Source organism: Tamandua tetradactyla, chromosome 14, assembly GCF_023851605.1.
Source record: "Tamandua tetradactyla isolate mTamTet1 chromosome 14, mTamTet1.pri, whole genome shotgun sequence".
NCBI classification, from domain to species: Eukaryota; Metazoa; Chordata; class Mammalia; order Pilosa; family Myrmecophagidae; genus Tamandua; species Tamandua tetradactyla.
Genome location: NC_135340.1, coordinates 59,678,026 through 59,703,759, shown reverse-complemented (window position 1 = coordinate 59,703,759; position 25,734 = coordinate 59,678,026). Strand labels below are relative to the sequence as shown.

General features: G+C 39.2%; 1 protein-coding gene, 1 long non-coding RNA gene and 1 pseudogene across 8 annotated transcripts in view; 2 read left to right on the top strand and 1 right to left on the bottom strand.

The window, feature by feature from the left end:
* The window catches only part of COXFA4L3 (cytochrome c oxidase associated subunit FA4L3), a 41,469-nt gene extending 19,279 nt beyond the window's left edge, over positions 1 to 22,190 (bottom strand). For 2 of the 7 annotated variants that reach the window (XR_013162380.1, XR_013162381.1), the window contains exons 1-4: positions 21,506 to 21,557; positions 20,524 to 20,584; positions 18,226 to 18,277; positions 2,735 to 3,564 (exon numbers count right to left, since the gene is read on the bottom strand). Coding sequence is in view for 3 of the 7 variants with exons in the window: in XM_077127764.1 (XP_076983879.1) it covers positions 2,930 to 3,564; positions 18,226 to 18,256 (666 nt within the window). In the remaining 4 variants the exon portion in view is untranslated. Of the gene's footprint in view, positions 1 to 1,954; positions 3,565 to 7,034; positions 7,163 to 11,724; positions 11,854 to 18,225; positions 18,278 to 18,472; positions 18,866 to 20,523; positions 20,585 to 21,505; positions 21,592 to 21,779; positions 21,842 to 21,982 lie in introns of those variants that run through there. The other 5 variants (XR_013162383.1, XR_013162382.1, XM_077127767.1 and 2 more) reach the window with 5 other exon arrangements.
* The window catches only part of LOC143656059 (uncharacterized), a 49,061-nt gene that overhangs the window by 16,379 nt on the left and 6,948 nt on the right, over positions 1 to 25,734 (top strand). Inside the window, exon 2 of the long non-coding RNA XR_013162384.1 lies at positions 17,934 to 18,034. This is a non-coding gene — a long non-coding RNA (uncharacterized LOC143656059). The remainder of the gene's footprint in view (positions 1 to 17,933; positions 18,035 to 25,734) is intronic.
* LOC143656512 (stress-induced-phosphoprotein 1 pseudogene) lies at positions 12,202 to 16,355 on the top strand (annotated as a pseudogene).

The window sequence follows — 25,734 nt, the reverse complement described above, 5'->3', positions numbered from 1 at the left end:
TAATGGCTAAAATCCTTTAAAAATAACCTGGAAAAATAAAGATAAAGCATCACATTTTAAAATCAACTTTGGCTCTTTAAATATTCCACAAATGTTATTAAGAGTTTATGTTCCTTTTGAGTCATCCAATATATATATATTTTTTATTTTTTTATTGTATACTATAGCATATAAACAAAGCAAAGAAAGGAAAAAGCAATAGTTTTCAAAGCACTCTTCAACAAGTAGTTACAGGACAAATCCTGAAGTTTGCAATGGGGTACCATACCATCATCTCAGATTTTTCCTTCTAGCTGCTCCAGAACATTGGAGGCTAGAAGGAATAAATATTTTTTATCATAACAATCAACTTTTCTTCTTTTTTTTGTGAAAAATTACATGCAATAAATTTCAAAGCACAGCACAAGAATTAGTTGTAGAACATATTTCAGACTTTGACATGGATTACAATTCCACAATTTTAGGTTTTTACTTCTAGCTGCTCATTCAGTGTTCTTTTATATAAAATGATTTTTTTTCCTTATGGAAAAAGTTAATATTGGAAATGTTTATAGTAAAATATTTTATCACTTATCTATCTAACATCAATCCCATGGTCAGTAAATCATATTTTGAGTACAGCTATTTCATGTTACTTTTTGTTTTTGTAATATGTGATGTGATAGTGTTTATGGAATTATAGATACCTTACATTTTCAAAGAAACTGTGGAAGTCTATCACTCTAGATGGAAATCTGTCACTTTAAATAAATATTGTGCTATAATTTGATTAGCTCAGCTTAAGACACAACCAAGCAACTTGAAGAAGGGAAAATGAAGAGTTTACAGTTAATGGATTAAATTTTTGTTGTTGCAATAGTAGGTTTAGTCTTAACATTACAATATTTCTAAATGAAAAATCAAAGTATTTGTTAACATGTCTGATGATTACTTTGTTAAAAGGAAAAGTAGTCATATGATGTACTAAATGTTAATTGCTGTTTTTAAATGTTTAAATCATGCTTAAGAAATCGTTTACTGAGTACTTGATTGGGATAAAAGGCTTGTATTATACACTTTTTATTAATGAAATAAATAGAGAACGTTAGTTACAAAAAAATAGCAAATGTGTTCGGGAGAAAATCAGGAGTGAACTTAGGAACTATCTTGAGGTGAATGAAAATGAAAATACAATATACTAAAACTTATGGCAAAGGCAGTGCTGCAAGGAAATGTATAGTTCTAGATACTTACGTAAAAAAGAAGAAAAACTTCAAATCAGAGACCTACCTCAAAACTAGAAAAACCAGAAAAAAAGAGCACAAACTAAACCCAAAGAGATCAGAAGGAAGGAAATAACAAAGATTGAAGAGGAGATAAATGAAATAGAAAACAAAAACAATGGAAAGAAGAAACAAAACCAAACTGACTCTTTGGAAAGATCAATAAAATTGACAAACCATTAGTTAGATTGACAAAGAAAAAAAGAGAGAGAATATAAATAATTAAAATCAGAAATGAAAAGGGGTACATTACTACCCAGCCCAGAAATACAAAGGACTATAAAAGATACTACAAACAACAGTACACAAATAAATTAGATAACCTAGATGAAATGGCAAATTCTTAGAAACACGTAAACTGCCTACGTCGACTCAAAAAGAAATAGAATATCTCAAAAAACCAATTACTAGCAAAGAAATTGAATAAGTCATGAGAAACCTACCAACAAAGAAAAGCCCAGGACCAGAGGGCGTCACAGGGGAATTCTGCCAAACGCGCCAAGAAGAATTAACTCCAATTCTGGTCAAACTTTTCCAAAAAAAGCTCAAAGAAGAGCAAACACTCCCTAATTCATTCTGTAAGACCAGCATCACCCTTATACCAAAGTCAGATAAAGATACCAGAAGAAAAGAAAACTACAGACCAATTTCTCTTGTGAACGTAGACATAAAAAAAATCCTCAAAAAAAAAAAAAACCCCAGCAAATTGAATCCAATAGCATATTAAAATAATTGCACACCATGATTGGAGTGGCTAGAAGGAAGTACCTGAAACTGTAGAGCTATGTTCCAGTAGCCAGGTTTCTTAAAGATGATAGTATAATGTATTGCTTTTACAGTGTGACTGTGTGATTGTGAAAACCTTGTGCCTGATTCTCCTTTGATCTAGGGTATGGACAGATGAGTAAAAAATATGGATTACAAAATAAACAAAAAATAGGGGGAAGAAAGGTTAAAATATATGGAGTAGATTGAAATACTAGTAGTCACTCAGAGGGAACGATAAGGGGTATGGTATTATGAGTTTTTTCTTTTGCTGGAGGGATGCACATGCTCAAAAAAAATGATCATGGTGATGAATATACGACTATGTGATGATATCGTGAGCCACTGATTGTACACCATGTACAGAACATCTGTATGTCAAGAATGTTTGTATGTTTGTTTGTTAAGGTCTGACAATAAAAATATTAGAAAAAATGAAAATAATCTCATACCCAATAATAAGATCATACTTTTAAAAGATGGTATAAAAATCTTCTTGATGAGATTTTACACCCATTAAGAAGCATATTCTGTCATTATGCCATGCATGGGGAAACATTTATGATAAATTTTAAACGAAGAAAGTAAGTCATGAAATGGTGTGCAAAGGAAGATTTTACATTTTCATGTATGTACATGTGTATACCTGTGTAATCTGTAATATTAAAGAAAATACTCCAAATTAAAAAATAATAATAATTACACACCATGACCGAGGGGGATTTATCCCTTGCATACCAGGCAGCCACCTGCAAGGATGATTCAACATAAGAAAATCAGTTAATGTAATATACCACATTAACAGAAAGAAGGAAAACAAACACATGATCTCTTAATCAAAGCAGAAAAGGCATTTGACAAAACACAGTAGTACACTTTTGCCCCGATTAGGAAAGATCCTTTTATTGAGTTGGACACGGAGCATGCGCTAGTCCAGGATCAAATGATGTGGGAGGAAAACCGGAAGGGCGGAGCTGCTCCCCCTCGCCCTGGTCCCGAGGGCGTGTGGGCGCTGCAGTCTCCCGGTGGGAGCCAAACCAGGCCGGGGATCCTCTGCTCGGTCCGCCGATCGGCCGCCCAGCCCCCGCCCGTCCCGGTCCCGACCGCAGCCACACCCCGGTGTGCAAAAGGAGACGAGGGCGTGGGGTGCGGGGAGGGGGCGCAAGGGTGCGGATTATTTTTAGAAAGCATCTACTGACTGTCAGTACTGGGCCAGATGTCCACTGTAACCACCCTCCGTACACTTCACAGCATAAATTAAGACTCAAGGAAAATAAATACGTGGCTCCTGGGGCATGGGAGGCTGCGGGTGCGGGAGGGGCGGGCCTTACGCGCAGCCCAGGGCGGACACAGACGGGAGGCGCCTGTGACCCGAGTCTGTGATTCCCGGGCATACCGACCTTGCGGGGCTGGGCGGTGCCGAGCTCTTGCTTTGGTTGTAGACAGGGAATCCTTTCAAAAACTCTGCCACCCTCTGTTCCCTGCTCAGCTGCCGCCGCCGTCGCCACTACAGCCACTTTTTCAGCTGCCAGCACCCCTTTTTGGTAAAAGACAAACAAACAAACAAACAAAAAAAAAAAACGTAGAACACTAGGAATAGTAGGACAGCTTCCTCAATCTGATAAAGGGCGTATATGAAAAGCCCACAGGTAACATCCTACTTAATGATGAGAGATTGAAAAGCTTTCCCTTTAAGATCAGGAACAAGATAAGGATGTCCACTGTCACCGCTGTTATTCAAAATTTCCGTTTCTGGTATATTGCATTCTGGCAGATTAACAAACCAAACAGATGTCAATATTACACAAAGAAATTTATAGATTCAGTGCAATCCCAAGCAAAATCCCAACAACCTTCTTTGCAGAAACAGAAAAGCCAATTATCAAATTTATATAGAAAACTAAGGGGCCCTGAATAGAGAAAGCCATCCTGAAAAAAGAAGAATGAAGTTGGAGGACTCATAGTTACCCATCTTAAACTTATTACAAAGTCACAGTAGTCAAAACAGCACCATGTAGCTTTTACAATGTGACTGTGTAACTGTGAAAACTTTATGTCCGATGCTCCTTTTATCCAGGGTATGGTAAGATGAAAAGGAGGATAAAAATAAATAAATAATAGGGGAGTAAGGGGTAAAAAAAGATTAGGTAAATTGAAATACAAGTGGTCAATGAGAGAGGGGTATGGGGTGCATGAGTTTTTTCTTTTTATTTCTTTTTCTGAGGGATGCAAATGTTCTAAAAATGATCATGGTGATGAATACACAACTTGGTGATGATATTGTGAGCCATTGATTGTATACTTTGGATGGACTATACGGGTGTAAAGATATCTCAATAAAATATGTATTTTTAAAAAACAGCATGGTAGAGTCACAAAGACAGACATTAGACCAATAGAATCAAATCGAGAGCTCAGAATCAACCTTCACATTTATGGCCAAATAATTTTTGACCAGTAGGCAAAGACAACTCAATTAGGAAAGAAGAGTCTCGTTAACAAATGGTGCTGGGAAAACTCCATCTCCATTTGCAAAGAAAGAAAAAGGAAAAGGGAAAAAGGAACCTCACACCATGTACAAAAATCAACTCAAAATGGATCAAATACTTAAATATAAGAACTTGAACTATCAAACTCCCAGAAGAAAATATAGGGAAACATTTTCAGGACCTTGTATTAGGCAATGGTTTCTTAGACTTTATGCCCAAACATAAGCAACAAAAGAAAAAAAATCAATAAATTGGACCTCATCAAAATTGAAAACTTTTGAACCTCAAAAGACTTTGTCATGAAAGTAAAAATGACAACCTAGACAATGGAAGAAAATATTTGGAAATCACATAGCTGATAAAGGTTTAATATTCAGAAAATATAAAGAAATCTTTCTCTTATCAAAAAAAGATAAAAAACCCAATTTAAAAAATGGACAGGACTTGAACAGACATCTCTCCAAAAAAGATATACAAATGGCCGGAAAGCACATGAAAAGATGCTCAACATCATTAGCCATCAGGGAAATGCAGATCATAACTACAGTGAGATATCATTTCACAGCTATTAGAATGGCTATTATTAAAATAGAAAATTATAAGTGTTGGAGAGGATATGAAGAAATAGGGGCACTCATTCATTGCTATTGGCAATGTAAAATGGTGCAACTACTGTGAAAGACAGTTTGGTGGTTTCTCAGAAAGCTAAGCATAGAACTATCACATGGCCCAAAAATCCTGCTACTCGGTATATACCCAAAAGAATTGAACGCAGGGACTCAAATAGATATTTTCATACCAATATTCATAGCAGCATTATCCACAATTGTGAAAAGATGGAAGAAAACCAAGTGTCTATTAGCTGATGAATGGATAAATAAAATGTGGTATATACATGCAATGGAATATTATTCAGCTACTGAATTTAGGATGACCACAGTTTTTTATGACATTGAGTACTATGTTTTAGATTTTCTTCCTTCCAGTATGAGATTTGGATTTTATTGATTGTATAAATAAATTTATGGAGAACTGAGTCTTTCAATTTATGAGAAGGACAGTTAGATCTTTTACAAAATTTTTCTCAGTAATGTTTTGTAGTTTTCTTATAGAGAATTAGGTTAGTTTCTAGAAGGTCAGGTTCTCTGGAAGGAAACACTGAAATGGAGCTTGGGTTGCAAGATGTTTATTAGGAATCAACACCTGTGGTGGGAAGGGGGAAGAAGCAGGATTAGACAGAAAAAGAAATTGAACTGTGCCTGTGATGCAGGTCTGACAAAGTCTCAGCCAACCCAGACAGGAGCTGTGGGGCCAACACTGTCAATCAGAGCCATACCACTTCTTGCCAAAAGGAAAAATGACTCTAAATCCAGCATGGGGAAAGAGGGAGATAACCTAAGCACAATCCACCCCATCCTTCCTTCTGGTTCTTAGCGACTTTTACATACTGCTGCTTTGCATGGGCAGGTGATTTGGGCATTTTCCAGTTTAGAAGTGAAGAATATGCATAACATTACGTAGTTCTATCCTTTTCCTTCTCCATCCCCCATGTTACAATCCAAAGAGTGTGGACTCAGGTAGCTGCCTTGTAAACAATTCCCACAAAAAAACCATACAAATAATTTGGTTTTCAAATCCAGATTAATGAAGCTCTCTCCTAAGTAGTACTTCTACTCGGGCATAGATGTAATTTTGTAATAGGCATAAGTCGTTGTCATTGACATTTTATTTGGATTATGACAATTTATTAAATGGATACACCACAATTTATTTATTTACTCACCAGCTGAAAGTCACTTCGATTGTTTCTGGTCTCTAGCTCTCACAAATAAACCTATTATGCATATTCATGTAGATAACAGGTTTTTATTTGTTTTTGGTAAACACCTAGGAGTAGGAGTAGGATTGCTGAATCATATGGGAAGTGTATCCTTAACTTTATGAGATACTGTCAAACTGTTTTCCACAGTGGCTGTATTAATGATCTATTGTTGTGTAACAAGTGACCTAAAATCCAGCAGTTTAAAACAACAGTTACTCTCTCATAGTTCCTATGAGTTAGGAATTTGGGAGTGGATTAGCTGGGTGGTTCTGACTCAGGATTTCTCATGAGGGTGAAGTCAACATTGGCGCAGGCTACAGTCATCTGAAGGCTTGACTCGGTCTGGAGGCTCTCCTTCCAAGATAGCTCACTCAGGTGACTGCTGGCAGGAGCCTCAGCAACTCACTGACTATTTGTAAGAGGTTTTCAATTCCTCGCCAGGTGGGCCTTTCCATAGGGCTACTTGAAATGTCTTCACAACATGGCATCTAGCTTCTCCAGAGCAAGAGATCTGACAGCAAGACCTAGCCTTGAAAGTCACGTATCATCGCTTCTCCTACTCACTACTTTACAGAGACCCAGGGCATGTATACCAGGTGGCAGAGATCACTGGGCGGCACTTTGGACACTGCTATAGTGGCTGTACCATTTTGTATTCAATTTTGTATGAAATTTCCAGCTGTTTCATATTCTTACCAACAGTTGACATTATCAGTTTTTTTTCATTTTAGACTGTCTACTGGGTGTGTCCTGGTGTTCTCATTGTGGTTTGATTTGCATTCCCTTAATAATTAATGATGTTGAGCATCTTTTCTTGTACTTATCTGCCAACAAAAGAGATTAATAAAAGTGGTTATCTGAACAGGGCTGGACAGGAGGAAAGGGGTAGTTGGGGACAGGGGACTAAGACTTGTCAATGTATGCACACATATATTTTTTTAATACTTTATTGAAATATAATTCATATACCATACAATTCATCCATTTAGAATGTGTACAGTTCGGTGGTTTTTAGTGTATTCACAGAATTGTACAGCCATCATCATCATCTAATTTTATAACATTTCATTTCCTCAAAAGGAAACCCTGTAGTAAGAACTGGCAGAAACATCGTTCTCAAAGCTCCAGAAAACAATTAAAGGACTGCAGTAACAGGACAAGTCAAGGAAAAGACTACTCAAAAGCAGGATCTCATAGTGCCAAGCTGGGCTCTCCCTCACCCTCACCAACTCAGCACAGAGCTGGCCCATACTCTCGTGCAGATTCCTGTTCCCAGTTCTGGAGGGAATGAGTAGCCCTCATGCACATACTGGGAACATATGTGTGGTCCAGTATGTCCAGTGATGGCCTGAGGGGCTTGTCACTCCACAACTTGCCCTGTATATAGAAGCAGCTCACACAGTTCTCTTACAGAATGCTGTGGGAGAGCAGTCAAGTTGTATTGTGTAGGACAAGGGATTGCTGGCTGTAGGACATACAGTGCAGTGCCTGGGACCATGAAAAAACTTTTTTTCCAGGGAAGATGGGACATTCAGAACCTAGGGGAGTTCCTAAGGCCATATATGCATGCACAAGACAAGTCCCAGGCCCAAAAGTATCAAGGAGGACTCTACCTTCTGGCCTGGAGCTATTCTCTAAACTCATTGTATGGATAAAAGAGAGCACTTACACTGATCAATCTGTGAGAATTGGGAAATTTTCTTATTCTCTTCCTTCCTCCCTCCTCCCTCCTCCCTCCTCCTTCTTTTTTGTAAGCTCCTAGCATTCAAAGCTCTGTCATAACGCTAGCTGGATAAATGCTTAAGGAACAAATGCCTCAAAATCTAAATTCCAGCAATGTCACATTAAAATATCAAATGTCCAGGTTTCAACAGAAGGTTACAAAACGTATGGAGAAACAAGAAATGATGGCCCAGACAAAGGGGAAGCTTAAAGCATTATGAACCATCAATGAAAACAAACAGACCTGGAACCTGGGACATGAAAAACAAGGACTAAAATAAAACAAATATCCCTTATATGCTCAAAGAGTCAAAGGAAAACATGGACAAAGAACTAAAGGAAATCAGGAAAACAGTAGATGAACACTAAGAGAATACCTCTAGAGAGATGGAAATTGTGAAAAGGAAGCAAGTAGTGCTAAAGACCACAATAACAGAAACTATAAATCCCATAGCAGGGTTCAGCAGCAGATTGGAGCTGGCAGAAGAAAGAATCAGAGAACCTGAAGATGATGCAACTGAAATCATGAAGACCAAGAAGCAGAGGGAAGAAAGAATGAATAAAAGCAAACATAGCCTGAGAAACCTGTGGGGCACCGGTAAACATACCAACATACACATTGTGGGAGTCCCAGAGGAGAAGAAAGAAAGTTGCAGAGAGGCTATTCAAAGAAATAATGGCAGAAAACTTCCCAAATTTAATGAAAGACATGAATATACACATTCAAGATGTTCAGTGAATTACACAATAGGATAAAACCAAGTAGACTCACACTGTGGCATATTATAATCAAACTGTTGAATGCCAAAGATCATAATAATTCTCAGATTCTCAGATGCAAGAGAGAAGCAATGGGTCATCTATAAGAAAGCCTCAACAAGATTAAGTGCTGATTTCTCATTAGAAACCATGGAGGCAAGAAGGCAGTGGGATGACATTTAAAGTGCTGACAGTAAAAAATTGCCAACCAAGAATTCTTTATCTAGTAAAACTGTCTTTCAAACATAAGAGAAATATTAAGACATTCCCAGATAAACAAAAGCTGAGGGAGACAATCACCACGAAACTGGCCCTACAAGACATGTTAAAGAGAGTTCTGCAGGTTGATAGGAAAGTACAACAAACCACAGATCAAAGTCATGTGAAAAAATAAAGATCTCACATAAGGATGACATCATGGGTTGCTATTAATGCCAGTATTATTGTATTTTTAGTTTATAACTCCACTTTTTACTTCCCATAGGATCTTAAAGGCATAAAAAGTAATGATAAGTCAGTGGTTTTGAACTCATAGTGTACAAACATGTAATGTGTGACAAGAAGTACATAAATGGGAGGGGGCAGAACTTTGCATAGGAACATAGTTTGTATGTCTATTGAAGTTAAGTCGGCATCAAAGCAAAGGAGATTATAGAGCTAGAAGGTGAAATTTAAACCCATGATAACTACAAGTAAAAACCAGAGAATATGCAAGCTCATAGAGACAGAATTAAGCATACAGATTGGGGGTGGGCAGGGAAACAGAAGGGATATAGAGTGTTGTTTGGAGATATGGGGGAGTTTTGTAATGGAAGGTGGTGAGAGCACTGCACCATTTGTGAAGGTGATCGATCTCATTGAATGGTGTGCTTGGAGGTGTTTGACATGAGAAAGTTTATGTTGTATGCATCTTCCCACAATTAAAACAAAAGGTGATAAAGAGCAACTAAGGACACAATGACACAATTAAATGCAATACATGATACTGGATGGAATCTAGTAAGGGAGGAAAAAAGGCTCAAGGGGACATTCTTGGGACATGAAAAACTTGGAATATAGACTGTATGCTCTGTATCAATGTGAAATTTCTTGGACTTGATAATTGCACTTGACATGGTTACATAAGTGAATATCCTTGTTCTCAGGAAATGCAGCTGGCAGTATTAAGTGTTCAAAGAGCATAGTGCATATATATACAATAGAATGATACAACAAATGTGACAAAATGTTAAAATTTGTGGTGTGAGTATCTGAGAGATTAAGGGCATGTTGGAGTTCTCTGTACAAGCTTTGTATTATTTGTAACTGTAATTTAAGTTTGAAAGTATTTCAAAATAAAAAGTTAAAAAAAGAAAGGAATCTCTGTATGCATGAGCAATCACTTCCCCAGTCCTGACCCTCCCACCCCTAACTGACTCTGTCTACACCATTCTACCCTCCACTACACGAACCATGATTGCTTTGCACAACTGCACTGCCTTTTTAGGAAAACAAAACACACAAAGCTTCCTCTTTACATTTCTTCAAGATTGAAATGATCATTCTCGTGAATCTGAAGTAGTATTTCGCTGTGGCTTTGATTATGCAATTTTGATTTACATTTCTGGAATGACAAATACTGAACATCTTTTCACATCCATTGGCCACTTGCATATGTTTTTGGAGAAATGTCTATTCAGATTCTTAGCCCTCTTTTAAATTGGGTCATTTGTCTTATTATTGAGTTGTAAGCATTCTTTATATATTCTGGACACAAGTCCCTTATCAGATATATGATTTGTAAATATACGATTTGTAAATATTTTCTTCCTTTCTATGGGTAATCTCTTCACTTTCTTTATGGGTCCTTTGCAGCCCGAAATATTTTAATTCTGATGAAGTTCAATTTACCTAGCTTTCCTTTTGCTGCTTGTGCTTTGGTGTTATATATATATTTGCATAATTTTTATTTTTGAACCATATGAATTTATTTCCTAGTTAAAAGAAGTGTTTCATTGAAAAAGTAAATTGTGCCACAAGGGAATTTTCTGGTATGACAAAAACATTAGACACCTTGTTTTGTATGGGGGTTATATGGGGGCATACAATTGTCAAGACTCTTTGAACTGAACAGTTAAGACCCATTCATTTTACTGTCTGTAAACTTTATTTCAATTTAAAAATGATAATTTAACAAGTAAAGGTACCCCTTTAAAAAACTCTGAAACAATTAGAATTGAGGAGTGTTTAGTGGTTGACCCAATAAAATTGTCTCTGAAATAATAAGAAAACACTAAGCTCCCATTCACCTTTGATATTAATCCATTTATTATTTATGTTAATAAGGATATTTCAGGAAAGCGAAGGAATTGTAGAATAAAATAAAGCAGTTTAACTTGCCTGAGACAATATAGTCTTAACAAATACCAAGAAATAATATTGGCTTTGTGATACTAAGCAGAAGGAAAGTCACATACATTACTTGGCGTAAGTATAAAAATAGAGTTTACGGCAGTGCGACTGTGGCTCAGTGGCAGAATTCTCGCCTGCCATGCGGGGACGTGGGTTTGATTCCCAGCCCATGCACTTCCCAATACAAATAAACAAGCAAACAAAGATGAGTAATAAATAAACAAAAATTCAACAAATGGTGTTGCAATAATGGGATACTCAAATGGAAAAAGAATGAAATGTGACCCCCCCCCATAAGCATACCAAATATATATATATATTTTAAACATATATATATATTTTGCATGGCCAGACACCAGGAAGCAAACCCAGGTCTCCGCATGGCAGGTGAGAATTCTGCCACTGAACTACCCTTGCACCTCCCCCACCACTGAGTTTAGTTTTTTTTTAAACTGTATACCCACTATCCAAATAAACAGCATTTTATTACTACTCTATTATAACTCATACTTACCAGGTGAATGAGTAAGTTGTTTTTCATGTGTCTGTAAAAGTTGTAAAATTGGAGTTTTCCCTCAATTTTAGTCTGATTTTCATTTTAAAGCTTAGTAATATGAACACAGGCAGATGGTATAGTATAACACTACCAAAACAGAAAAACAAACAACAACAAAAAAACAGGCTTAGTTTCTAGAGAAAAATTATATATCATCACCTGAGGTCACTTTCCAAATATGAGGAAAAGATATAAGGAATAGTTATCAGAAAGACAAATTCCATTCTTATCACTGTCTTTGATACACGCACCCAATTTCACCCTCCTTCCTTCAGCCCTCACCTGCTCTCACCTAACTACTTACCCAAACCACATTTTGAACGTGCAAATATATGCGGTGTGCTTGTGTGAATACAGCACCACAGAAGATGAACATTTGCTTCTAAGCATGTAAAGTATATTGCATATTTTGTCTTTTCTGGATGTGGGGACTACATGGCGTATATGTACATAGGGCCCGGGGTTCTTATCTTTAGCCAAATATCTGCGTAGGTGAGAGTGGACTTGAGACACACTTATCTGTGGGTGTGTCCCTACTCTCTTAAAGGTTTAGAACTGGGGCGTTGTGAATCAAAGGTGGGTCTGCGGTCACCACAAGTGGGTATGTGTGAATTTCAAACAGGTAATGCTCTCACAGAATACAAGTTTAAACATATTAAGAGCTTCGTCCTTTGTAGTGACAGCCATAAAAAAATAAAAAATAAAAATAAAAAGGGAAGGGAATTAATACTTACAGAACCCTAATACATGTTAAACACCATGGTAGGTATTTTAGAGCTATCATCTCACATAATCTTCACAACTATCCTAGGCAGGTGCAAATTATTCCAGTTTTAGAATTGACCAATCTGAGGCTTGTCAACAGCAGCATAGCAAATAAGGGCGGCAGTGCCTGATTTCAGAGGCTGTATATGCATTCTCTACCACAAAGCCTCAATCACAGTGTGAGAGAATTTCTCTGGAAAATAACAAATGACGATGAATGAGTATTTGATTAAATCTCATTCCAGTTTTTAACTGATGTGAAATGTGATCTTCCTTATTCAGAAGTCTTACTTCACAGTTTCTTTTTATACACAAGAATTATTGTTGTTTGCTTAAGGCTCAAGGACTCTGGACTTTGCTTTTACTGCTGGTTTTATAACTGTAACAATCTTCTGATGGGGCAGAGCACTCTCTTCTCTCTAGGATCGAAGACTTCTTCCTTGGTTCTCCTCTCCTTTCCCTACCATTTCTCCTCAGTACGCTTCAGGGACAAGGTTCTCCTTCTCTGCCCGCATCCTACATGATGGCACATTCCTCTCAGTTCCATCTTCATTTCACTCCATGTCCTCTGTAGGCAATCTCATCCATGCCCATGGCTTTACCACCCCTTCCCGTGTCTCCAGCCCATATCTCCTCTTTTCTGCTCTCCAGATCTGTCTACTTATAGTCCATGGGGCTCTCCAACGCAACAATTCCAAAGCCTAACTCACTATCTTCATTATGACGTTCCATTTTTTTCCCTGTGTTCTCTATCTTGACACTTTTGCCCATCTAACTACTCAGGTGAGAAGCCTCGGAATCATTTGGACACTTCCCAGACACCTCCAACAAGTCTGGCAATCTCATTTTTTTCCTCCTCATGGCTCTCAAATGTGTTCTCTTTCTCTACTCCCTCGGCCATTGCCTTGGTCAGTCATAGACTTCACCATTCGTCCCCTGGACCGTGGACAGCAGGTGGCCTCTGGCCTCCCACCAAAATCTCCTTCAGGGCCCTCCACCTCCAGCTGCTACAGTCAGTCATCTCACCAACTGGTAAACTCCATTATCTCCTTCACCAACCTAGAGCCCATTTCCGGTTCCTCTAAGCCTATCGGACAATAACATGAAAGGTCCTACGCATTCCACCTACTTTCCTTTTTTCCAGGTACTTCTCCAATATCAAATTCCATGCATTGGGCGGGCCACGGTGGCTCAGCAGGTAAGAGTGCTTGCCTGCCATGCCCGAGGACCCGGGTTTGATTCCTGGTGCCTGCTCATGTTAAAAAAAAAAAAAAAATTCCATGCATTAAACTATCTCAAGTTTAATCATTCTAATGATTGCATTAGTGTAATGATTGGTCTTCCAGGAATCCACCTTCTCTAGGAAGTTTTTCTTTGTTCCAGGTGCTCATTTCCATTCTTATTATCACTCAGTGTTTTGTTCATGATGTGTCTCCCTTTCCTACACCATCAGATCCAGCAGTCAGCACAGTGCTTAGCATGTAGTAAATATTCAATAATTGTGCAGCTTCTTAAATACTTAAATTACACCAAAATATGTCACAGTTACACTTCAAATAAAAACTTTTAGAAGTCCACATCCAAGAAAATGTTATCCCAATCAAACTTTATAGAGATAGTAGTTTTACACAAGTTCCTCTGGGGTCATTTCAATGACTGCATATTTTTTTCAAGTATTCAATACAATAACCAAATGCAATTAGTGAATCTTGAATGAGATCCAGGATTTCAATATATAGCTATAAAGGATATTTTTGAGACAACTAGATAAAACGGAAAATGGATCATGTGCTAGGTGATATTGAATTAAAGTTAATTCTCTTAAAGATGACAATGGTATTATAGTCAGTTAGGCAGTGGATGCTGAAGTCCTAGGGGTAAAGCTTTATGATGTCTCTTTGCACCTTATTTTCAGAGTTCATTTGAATATATATACACAGAATCCTTAGACGCAGAGGAGGCAGGCTGAGATTACTCTTCAACTGCCCAAGGAATGGAAACCAGGATGATGGGCGGAACTTCAAGCCAATAGTGGAGGAGCACAGGGAGCTCCCTGCCCCTCGGAGGAGCTCAACCAGTGAGCAGGCGAGGAAGGGGTGGGAGCTGGGGGTCCGGCCGCTTCTAGTAAACGAGCTCAAAGAGAAGGTCAAGGCCCTGAGTGCTGCGAACACTGATGATGCATTCCAGTGCCACTCTGAAGCAAACAAGTTGATCCCCAGAACCATGTACTCCAGAGCAGTCGGTCTGGTAGCCTGTGCCAAGAAAGGAAACTACCAGAAGGCTTATGAGGATGGGTGCATAACTGTTGACTTAAAGCTTGACTAGGGCAAGGACTATTGGTGAAAAGCAGCAGCTCTTGAGTTCCTAAACCGGTTTGAAGAAGCCAAACGAACCTATGAGGGGGGTTTAAAGCATGAAGCAAATAACCCTCAGCTCAGAGAGGGCTTACAGAATATGGAGGCCCAGCTGGCAGAGAGGAAATTCATACACCCTTTCAAAAGGCCTAATCTGTACCGGAAGCTGGAAAGTGACCCCAGGACAAGGACGCGCCTCAGTGATCCAACCTACTGGGACCTGATAGAGCAACTACGAAATAAGCTGTCTGACCTGGGTACGAAACTACAAGATCCACGGATCATGACCACTCAGTGTCCTCCTTGGAGTTGATCTGGGCAGTGTGAATGAGGAAGAAGAGGTTGCCACGCCTCCAGCCACTTCCCCCCAAAAAAGAAACCAAACCAGAGCCAATGGAAGAAGACCTTCCAGAGAATAAGAAGCAGGCACTGAAAGAAAAAGAGTTGGGAGACCATGCCTACGAGAAAAGCTTTGATACAGCCTTGGAGCATTGTGACAGAGCCAGGGATCTGGACCGCACCAGGATGATTTACATTACCAATCAAGCAGTGGTATACTTTGAAAAGGGTGATTCCAATAAAGGTTGGGAGCTGTGTGAGAAGGCCATTGAAGTGGGGAGAGAAAACTGAGAAGACTATCGACAGATTGCCAAAGTTTACCCCCAAATTGGCAACTCCTACTCAAAGAAGAAAAGTATGGAGATGCCATCCGTTTCTACAACAACTCTTTAGCAGCACACTGGACCCCAGATGTGCTCAAGAAATGCCAGCAGGCAGAGAAAATCCTGAAGGAGCAGGAGCCGTTGGCCTACATTAACCCTCACCTGGCTTTGGAGGAGAACAAAGGCAGTGAACGTTTTCTGAAAGGGCATGAAGCATTATACAGAAGCCACCAAACATAACCCTCGAGATGCCAAATTATACACCAGTTGAGCTGCCTACCACGCCAAACTCCTTGGGTTTCACCTGGCACTCAAGGACTGTGAGGAGTGTATCCAACTAGAGTCAACCTTCATCAAGGGCTATACATGGAAAGCAGCTGCCCTGGAAGCAATGAAGGACTACACAAAAGCCATGGATGTCTATCAGAAGGCGCTGGAACTGGACTCCAACTGTAAAGAGGCCGCAGATGGTTACCAATGCTGTGTAATGGCCCAGTATAACCGCCATGGCAGCCTGAGGATGGGAAGCATCAGTCCATGGCCGACCCTGAGGTGCAGCAGATAATGAGTGACCCAGCCATGTGGCTCATCCTGGAGCAGATGCAGAAGGACCCCCAGGCACTCAGTGAACACTTCAAGAATTCTTTAATAGCTCAGAAGATAACAGAAGCTGATGGATGTGGGTCTGATCACAATCCGGTGATGACTTGTTCCTTCCCCTTCCCTTCACCCTCACACGGACAGAGGAGCTGGGCACCGCGGCAAGTGGCATGGAGCGGAAGGGAGAGAAGAGGGGAAAAAAGGATAACTTATCTCTCTATATTTATACATACCTATGTGGAAGATACAGAGGCTTGTACTCAGTTGCTCAGGAGCCGCTGCCTCTGGGCCTTCCCAGCACACACAGGGTCTGATCACTGCTGCCCTCGAGTTCTGTGTCTCCTTCCCCTTCCCCCTCAACCGCTGTCTCAGCTGCTACCATAGTTGGTTATTTTTTATTTCGGGCACTGGGCATGTATGGGGAGGGGAGGGTGTTCTTCCCAACCTCTAGTCCCAGCTCTCTTCACATTGTTATCTCCACGTCCCCTTCTCCAATAAAACAAGCCAGTCGGGGGTGGTTATAGCAAATGGGTCCAAATGTCGATAAAAAGTATAAGTATATTCTTTGTTAAATTTTTGGCTTCTCCACATATTTGAAAATTTCAAAGTAAAATATTTGAGAACAAATGCTAAGAACACAACAATAACAACAAAATCAATAAATCTTTTGAAATGTGTCTACATGGCTCTTGATCTTTCTCCCTCCCTACCTGCCATACAGTACTTCCACTGCCACGTTGACCCCCTAAAGGCACTGCATTTCAATCAGGTATGCGTTTTAAAGTTGAAAGGCACAGTCAGCCTTCAGAAAACACTTTTGCAATTTGTTTTCCTGGCTTTCATTTTTATTTGCTTAAATAGTAGCATATTCTGTGTTAGAAGCTTAAGCAAATAAAAGTATGTTTCCAGTTGGTACGTGCAATTCCCTGAGATAAACCATCAAAGATTTTTATCTGGGAAAACTTGAGGTGATAAGGATATAGCAAAGGTTGGAGGAAGTAATCTTGCTTTAGTCCTTTCAGAGGTGCTGAGTCTCTAGCAAGGGCTATTTATTTATTTATTTATTTATTTTTGCATGGGCAGGCACCGGAAATCGAACGCGGGTCTCCGGCATGGCAGGTGAGAACTCTGCCTGCTGAGCCACCGTGGCCTGCCCACAAGGGCTTATTATTTATTGCTTTATAGGTGTCCAGAATTTAGCCTGTCTCTCAAATTTCCATTATATTCACATGGAAATTAAGAGGCAAATGTTTATCACTTTTGAGTTAATGAAACTAGGTATATTCCCAAGAGAATTGAAAACAAATGTCCACACAAAAACTTGCCCTTGACTATCATAGCAGAAAACAACCCAAATGTCCACCAACTGATGGACATACAAAATGTGCGATATCCATACAATGGAATATTATGTGGGTATAAAAAGGAAATAAATACTGATTCGTGATACAATGTGGAAGAACCTTAAAATTTATGCTAAGTGAAAAAAGATATACACGGGGCCACATATTATGTGGTTCCATTTATATAAAATGTCTAGAATAGGCGAATCCATAAAGCCAACGTTTTTTTGGTTTCCAGGAGCTGGGGGGAGGGGGATTGAGGAGTGGCTACTAATGAGTAGAGTGTTCTGGGGGTTGATGAAAATGTTTCGGAATTAGATAGTGGAGGTAGTTGTGAATATAATAAAAGCCATGACATTGTACTCTTTGAAAGGGTGAATTCACTATGATATGTGAAATATATCTCAATTTGCAAAAATAGTGAAAAGCAACTTTCTCTTTAGTTGCTTTTTCAAGGACAAATAGAGAAGAGCTCAGAGGTGACTGCACCTACCCCAGCCTCCATCCAAGTCATCAATGGCCAGAGTGAAATCAGACTCTCCAGGTACTGGCAAAGCACACCCTTCCCTGCTCCCTAGTCCTCACCGAGGCAGCATGGCTATCTGGCTTGGCATCTTTAGGGCTCATCTCAGTTTGCCCCTCATTCCTTTTCACCACCAAAATCCTAGCACTTCTTCTAAGACCAATCCGCACATCCCCATCTGCACTTCCTTTTCTTCCATTCATTGAACTTACAGCTTTTACGTCTCTCCTTCCATATTTTCATTTTGTCATTGCATTATCTTGTCTGTAAAAGAACAGTGCCTATTATATAGTAAGTGCTCAGTAAGTTTCATGTGAATGAATGAACTTGGAAGAATTGTTTAAACAGATATTTACACATGGTGCTATTTAAAAACCAAAGTTTCGTGTTCCAAAAATGCATTTTTCCCCCATAAAAAAGATTTTCTCCTCTACTTAAACAGTTATATAATCTTTAAGAAATATTACACAAATGGTGTTTTATTAAGATCACAATCTAATTTACAAATCTTTATACATTTCAAGGAAAACATTCAGGCATAAACAAACATTTCAATATGCAAAGTTTGAATTTACAATAAGAAATTAAACACAGAAACTTATTTTTGGGTTAGACAGTGATGGCTGCACTTCCTTTAATTCCTTATTGAGAGTCCAAAAATGTAGGCAAACTCTAAAAATGCAGCAGAAGCATTTCCGCACACTGGTATCCAAATCTAGTTTGTGCAGAAGTGTTTCCACTAGATTCATAGAGTACTCTTTGGAAGAAAGACGTAATGACTGGTCATTTAGTTGCTCTTCGGACCTTCTGCAATTCTTCAATGGGCTTCCAAGTTTGGTTGATTGTTACAAGCTTCATGGGGAGAAAAAGCAAAACAAAAATGTTTTGTTGATAATCTGCCTTTTCTTTTCAGGTCCCCTTTTGGGATTTGTCCATGCACCCCTTTAGAAAAAGCATCAGCCCAGCATTTGTAGTCAAAGAACCACTTCTTCCCATTTCTAAAGTAAGCGTAATAAGCTGGGGGCTAGTTTCTATCACTCCATTTTTCTAAACAGCCCTTGGGTTCCTTTCTGTTATGGGCTCAGAGAGAAGGGCCATCCATATTTACCCCACTCTCTTTTAACAAGACACACATTCTTTTAGGTTTCCATGGTTTTATGTGAGTCCTAAGTTCAAAAAGTGTGTCTGCTCCTCATGTATAAGACTCCCTCCCTACCGCCCTCCAAAACAGGGGTTGGCACATAACAGGCTCTTACAACTTCCTCCTCGTAATTACTCAATGAGAATGATTTTCTAGTCATTATCTTGAGTTATTAAAAAAAAAAAAAAAAGGAAAAAGGGTCATAGCTATAGATTAGATCTTGATTTCCAGAGAATTCACATTCAGATTCCCATTTATCAGGGAAAGTGTTCCATTACCCCAGGACCTAAGAGACGCTGGTAATTTCAAAGAGCCCAAATGTCCCTTACAAGGTCAAACTGTGTTACTTGAGAGTTTTGTAAAAACAAATAAACAAAAACAGAAAAGGCTTCCTGACAAACTTAACTACCATTCATTCCAACAGACTCAATGTTTCATGACTCCAAAATATTTAAAATGTAAAAAAACACAAAAAGTAAATAAAATAAAATTTTTGCTAGGTTACCAGGGGTTGGGGTGGGGATAGGGCATAAGGAGTTAAGGCTTAAAATGTACAGAGTTCCTGATTTGGAATGATGGAAATGTTTTCATAATGGACAGTGGTGATGGTAGCACAACATTGTGAACTCAATTAACAGCACTGAAATATATATCTGTATGTGGTTAAAAGGGGAAATGTTAGGTTGTATATATGGTACTGGAATAAAATTTTTTTAAAAATCCATGAAACTGTACAACACAAACAATGAACCCTGAGTTAAACCATGGGCAATACTTAATAGAACAATTATAAAAATATGCTTTCATCAGTTGTAACAAATGTACCACACCAATGCAAGGTGTTATTAATATGCAAGGCCTGTATTTTATGCATGATTGTTCTGTAAACCCACAACTTCTCTAATAAATTTTTAAAATCTTTGCAATGGTCCTGAAAAAATAAGTGAATAGTACTTATTTTTCTTCAAGAGAATGCCACTCCTGTTTTCAGGAGCTCCTACCTTGTATTAACTTAAATAATGGGCAAAATGAGATATTATATAACATAAAGTGATATCTGAGTGCTTCCTATGGGACAGGTACTATACTAGAGGGCTTCCTATATTTTATCTTCTTTAGTTTTCTTAACAACTCTGAGGTACAGTCCTATTACTGTGCCCATTTTATAGATTCTCAGAGCCTCAGAGAGGCCAAATTGTCTCAAGTCACTTGTTACTAATAGAGCAAGGATTTGCACTAGACCTCTCAAATTTTATTGCACCCTCTTAAAAACGACACTAAATGGCACCCTAATAGCTTAAGATATTAAATCTATTTTGTTGAGAAAGGGTGCTAAGGTACTATTGGTAAATCATTTTGCTTTATTTACCTTTTGAGGTGTACTGGGATCCACAGATTCCCAAGGTTCTGGATTTCGTTTTCGATCAAGGCTAAAAATAAAAGAAAGGCTAATTAAACATCAAAGCCAGTGAACTATTTAAAATCACTGATATTGGGTCTATAAACATGCTAGGGCCAGGCCCAGTCTGAATCCTAAGGCATTTATCTGTTTCCAGGTAACTCTCAGGAATCATCAGCTGTAACTGAAATTGATGGCAGAAGAAAGTTTCATGTTTGGCTTGAATATTAAGGATCAATCCCACTAAGCAGTGCGGGAAATCTGTATACCCTTTACTAGACTGCACAGCTGAATAACAATGGGGATGGAACTGCCAGGTTAAGGACAGCAAAAATGTTCTTGCCCGGAGTCTCGGACTTGAGCTCTGCAGGTGGGGAAGGCAGGCGGGCCAGACCCTCTGCCAGCCGCCCAGAGTTCCTGCTCTCTCCAGCCCTGTAATGAGCCAACATCAGTTTCAAGTTTATGCCTTCCTTATATTCCAGGACACATGGTGTTTGACCTTCTTCTATCCAAAGTCAAGATTAAGTTCATCATAGACAACTGAATCGATCAATTCTACCACATTAGAAAATATGTTATAATATAAATAAAATGATTATTTACCTTTGAAGATGTACAACCCCGAAGACCACTTTAAGAATTTTAAGTTTCAAATTTATTATTTCTTTAGTTTTTTACTTTTATCCTTCTAAGTTTCAAATTTTAAGTTAAAATTTACTTCACTGCAGCACAGGTGTAAGAAAGATATGAAACACATGGAGCAAGCTAATTTATTCATATTATCATTTAAAAATCTTCTGATATCACGATGCTTTCTAACCTAACTCCGAGTTAATGGTTGAGCATTTCTTACGCTGGGGAAAAAAACCACAGAAATTGATATCATGCACTTCATAAACTGAAGGTCAACCTAACAAAACCAAAAACGACCTTATACAAGATGCTGACTTACATCACATCGGTTTTCCCAAGGGAATATATAGCAAAAGCTGAGGCTCCGCTCGCGGCAAACGTCATGAACATCACCAACGGAATAAGCTAACGGAAAAAAAGGTTGCGGGTCAACATTCAGATATTTCAATGTGAAAACATTTTAAATAGCATGAGAAAGAAAGCAAGAAAGAATACATCATTTTATTCTTTCTTCAAAATCTGCGCCATATTTTCATCTCTTAAAATTAACATTTCCAGCCACAGTTTTTACCGTAATCGCTTTCAAAACTTACTTCCTTCTTTTTCATCAGGAGTTGGAAAAAGTTCATGATGACTTCAGTGTAGAATATCAAATCTAGAATTAAAAAAAAAAAAAAAGATAATGATCAAAATTTCCGCCACTGGCATCCAATCGGTGGGTGTCAAAACGTCCAACGCCCTCCAAAAAGCCGCGCTAAGGCTCGCGCATCACCGCGGTCTCCAAAAGGTGGCTCACCTGGTGGGCGGGGCAGCGCGCGCCGACGACGGTACCGTCCAGAACTGACCGTGGGCTCGGCCTCTCCACCTTATATAGCGACCGTGACCGCCGGGAAGGGCCGGGTCAAGGCGCGCTGGTCACCGGCGGGGCGGGGAGCTTGCGGGACCTGAAGTCGCTTTCCCCTCCCGGCGCCGGGCTCTCGGGCGTCCCCTCCTGGACGCGGTGCGCTCAGGGAGAGCGAAAACGAGCGCGGGCGCTGGCGCCCCCTCCTGCCCGCTGCGGTCCTTACCAGCCGCCCGGGGTGTTGCGGGGCTCAGCCTCTGCACTCTGGGTAGCCCCGGCGCCGGGTTGAGGGCTTGGGCATGGGAGGTGGAACCTGAGGGCAAGGAGAGGGTTGATGGCCAAGGCCTGGGTAAAAACCAACCCTAAAAGGATGTCCAGTAAAAGGAGCCGCTGTACCAGGGGGAGGCGTCCAGGTGCAGGCAGGTAAATTAGAATGACTGCGACCACTCTAAAAACCCCAAGCTTTGATGCAGCGCACGTGCGGAAAAAATTATAAATTGTAAAGTCTATTTCAGAATAACTTCCACTGTGTCCTAATTTTCTCCTTTGAAAAATTGAGGGAGTGGGGGAGGAAAAAAATCAAAGGAATCAGGTGGGAAAGGTTTCCAGAGATGTCTATCTGCGGAGAGCCGGATGGCCGGCTTCGCCCTTAGGTCCTGTTCTAACTCGCGCGGAAACCAGCATCTCCTAAAGAGCCCGCCGGCGTCTGAAAAAACACCGAAGTGATAATTACGCCAAACCTGGAGCTGTGCGTCACACAGTGCCAGGTTCCTCGCAGCAATTTTGCATGATGGATAAACTCGGAGAGGCTCGAATCACACAGCTGATAAACGGCAGGGATTAACGCTGCGCTGTCTCGGCACCCCGCCCTGAGCTGCTGCAATTAAGCCAAGGGTGTAAACTCAGTTATTTAAAGCAGTTTGAAGTTCAAGCTGCGAGTTACAGTTTAAATGAAAATCTGTTAGTATTCCCTGGAAATGGCCAGACCCAGCTCTATTTCAACCTTTTTGGTTCCAGAACATGGGCTTTGCAGCTAAATAGACCTGAGTTCACCCCTGCCACACTTACTAGCAGGCTAAGTTCGAGTACACTACTTAAACCTTTTTAAGCCTCCATTTATATAACTGTATGATGGGGATAACCCTAGTTCAGGAAGATGTTAATATAGTTAGAATGTATGTAAAGCACCTGGCTACCTTGCCTATAGCAAGCATTCAATTGATAGTAATTATTATTTGTGAAAATTTGTTTTATAAAGCAGATCATACATTGGCTTCCCAATTATTCTGAGAAGGGTTTTTAATGTATAACTCCAGAGCAGTAATTGAGACATTTGCCAACTGGTTAGATACTGCAAACAGATTTTTTCAACATCATTTCCCCATGGTTTATGTTGTACAGAATCAGAGAAAACGTTGTTTAATGCTCCTGCAGGATTTCTAAAGCCACTTTCAACAGGTAATTCTTATAAAGGCCTCATTTTATAAAAGATTAAAGGTAATTCTATTCAAAGAAGGAAGAGAGAGTAAGATGCAGAAAGGAAAAGAGGGAGGAAAGGAAGCAAAAAGGAAGGGAACAAGAAAAGGGAGGGGGGAAGAAATCCTACTGTAATGTTTGACAGCTCCCAAATTAAAATTAAAATCTACAGACCTTGCCTACAGGTAACCTTAAATTCAGGGCCCTGCTCTGCCAATTGTTGATTCTTTACAAACTTTACTGATATTTTATAGTAGTCTGAGGCATTATTTTGGGGGAAGGGGCACAATAGAATTAAAAAGATTAATAAACTACAAGTTCCTTATTTCAAGGTGGTTACAATTTACCACCCATAAATACATAAAAATGTAACTCCAGGTATGAGCTGATGCTCAGGTGATAAATTCTGAGTCTGAGAAAGTTTGCCAAAGATGGGGATATTTATTTGAACATTCAAATGCACAAACCAACTGTAAAGTTGTTTTGGGGGTAATGGGGGAAGCAAATATAAACCAGATATGAAATATTAGAGCACTCTCGTTAATTTTGTAGGTATGATAACAGTATTGTATTCTTGAGGAAAATGTTACTTTTTAGAGTGTGCATATGGAAAATTTTAACGGAGAAATATGTCTGGAATTTTCTTCAGAGTTAAAAAACAAATGAAGCAAATTTAGCAAAATCTTAATAACTATTCAATCTACATATGTATGTGGGGGGATTGTTACACTATTCAATTTTTATATATGTTCAAAAATGTTCAGAATAAAGTTTAAAAATTCAAATTGCCTAGATATAAAGTGCTCATATTTTAAATTCTGCTTATTTTTATTTGCAACGAGAAACCCAGAAAGACACATTTTTCTCCCTTTTGGTTAATTCTTAAGTATATGGAGCTTTTGAGAAATACAGGGTCAATGTGTAGCTGGGTCTTTCCCTAGGTTCAAGGAAGTACATTTGCTTTGGGTGGCTTGTTTATATTTTAGTCAACTAGACATAATTATTAAGGCAAATACAGCAATTTTTAAGTTATTCAATAAATGGTTTGCAAAAACAAGTATGACACTAAAGAACTTCAGTATTTTTTGCCTGTCTGAGGTTAAGTGAGCAAAATTGCCCAGAAAATAACTTACCTAGGTGTGCCATCCCGTTCCTTAAGAACACTTCCCACCCCAAGATACATATTCTAGCTTCACCACCACCACGAGTAGGGATGAAATTAATGTTTTCCCTGCACCAAGCCCCCTGCATGCTGGTCTGGGCACCCATAAACTATTAGGTGACTGGTGTGATTAGCACTCTGGCAGCCCAAGGGAACCCTCTGTGGACACTCAACAGTATCACCGTTGGTGCCTGTGCAAGGTCCACAATCCCTTTGGCATTCCCTCCCTACCCCCAATTGCCAGAAACTTCCAGTACCTTTTTTAACTGCTGCCACCCAGGCCTGCAGGGGCATTGAGCCAGGGCTGCTTGGCTCCCCAGTAGAATTTAGATTTCAATCAAGTGAAACTCAGTTCTGGCTCTCTAGGAAAATAGAATATCCTTTTATTAAATATTTTTGTTGAAAATCTTAGTACCCATTCTTGAGAGTGGACTATGTTAATCCTGACTCTTCATCTTCAGTGACTGGCTTGTTACTAGGTTTATAATACTTGGATTTGCTAATTTTTTGGTGGTGGGAATGGCCCCAGAAAGGAGTTTGAGTTTAGTGTATAGGAAAAGCTGTTCCCTTACCATTAAACTAGATAGAAGGTGCTTAGAAGTTGAAATGCTTTAACTTTCTCAGATTTAAGAACTTTGGGAAGTTGCTCAAAGCCATCCTCACAGCACATTAGAACTGAGTCAAAGAAATCGATCTGACATTTTTTGAGAACTATATTTCAGTGAAAAGAGACAAATAATGGCCTTTGTCCTTAGAGGGCTCCCAAAGTTCTGTTAAGTTAATAATTTTCCAATAAAAACTCAGCTTCTAACAAAAGTGTAGGTACTGAATTTCTCAGACTGACTTCTAGAAACTTTTTTTCTAGGAAAGAATAAGGGGCCTACAGCTAGATGTCTGAGATGGGTTCAGGGCCAAGTGATGGCAAAGACTTAATGACTGCCTTTTCTTATGAAATCAATAAGTGATAAAGGACATGAATGAAAATAGAATTCAAGTGAAGTCTTCTAGGTATCTGTTCTACTACTCAAAAGCAAGGGATCCATTTAAGAATAATTTTTTTAAAAATTTT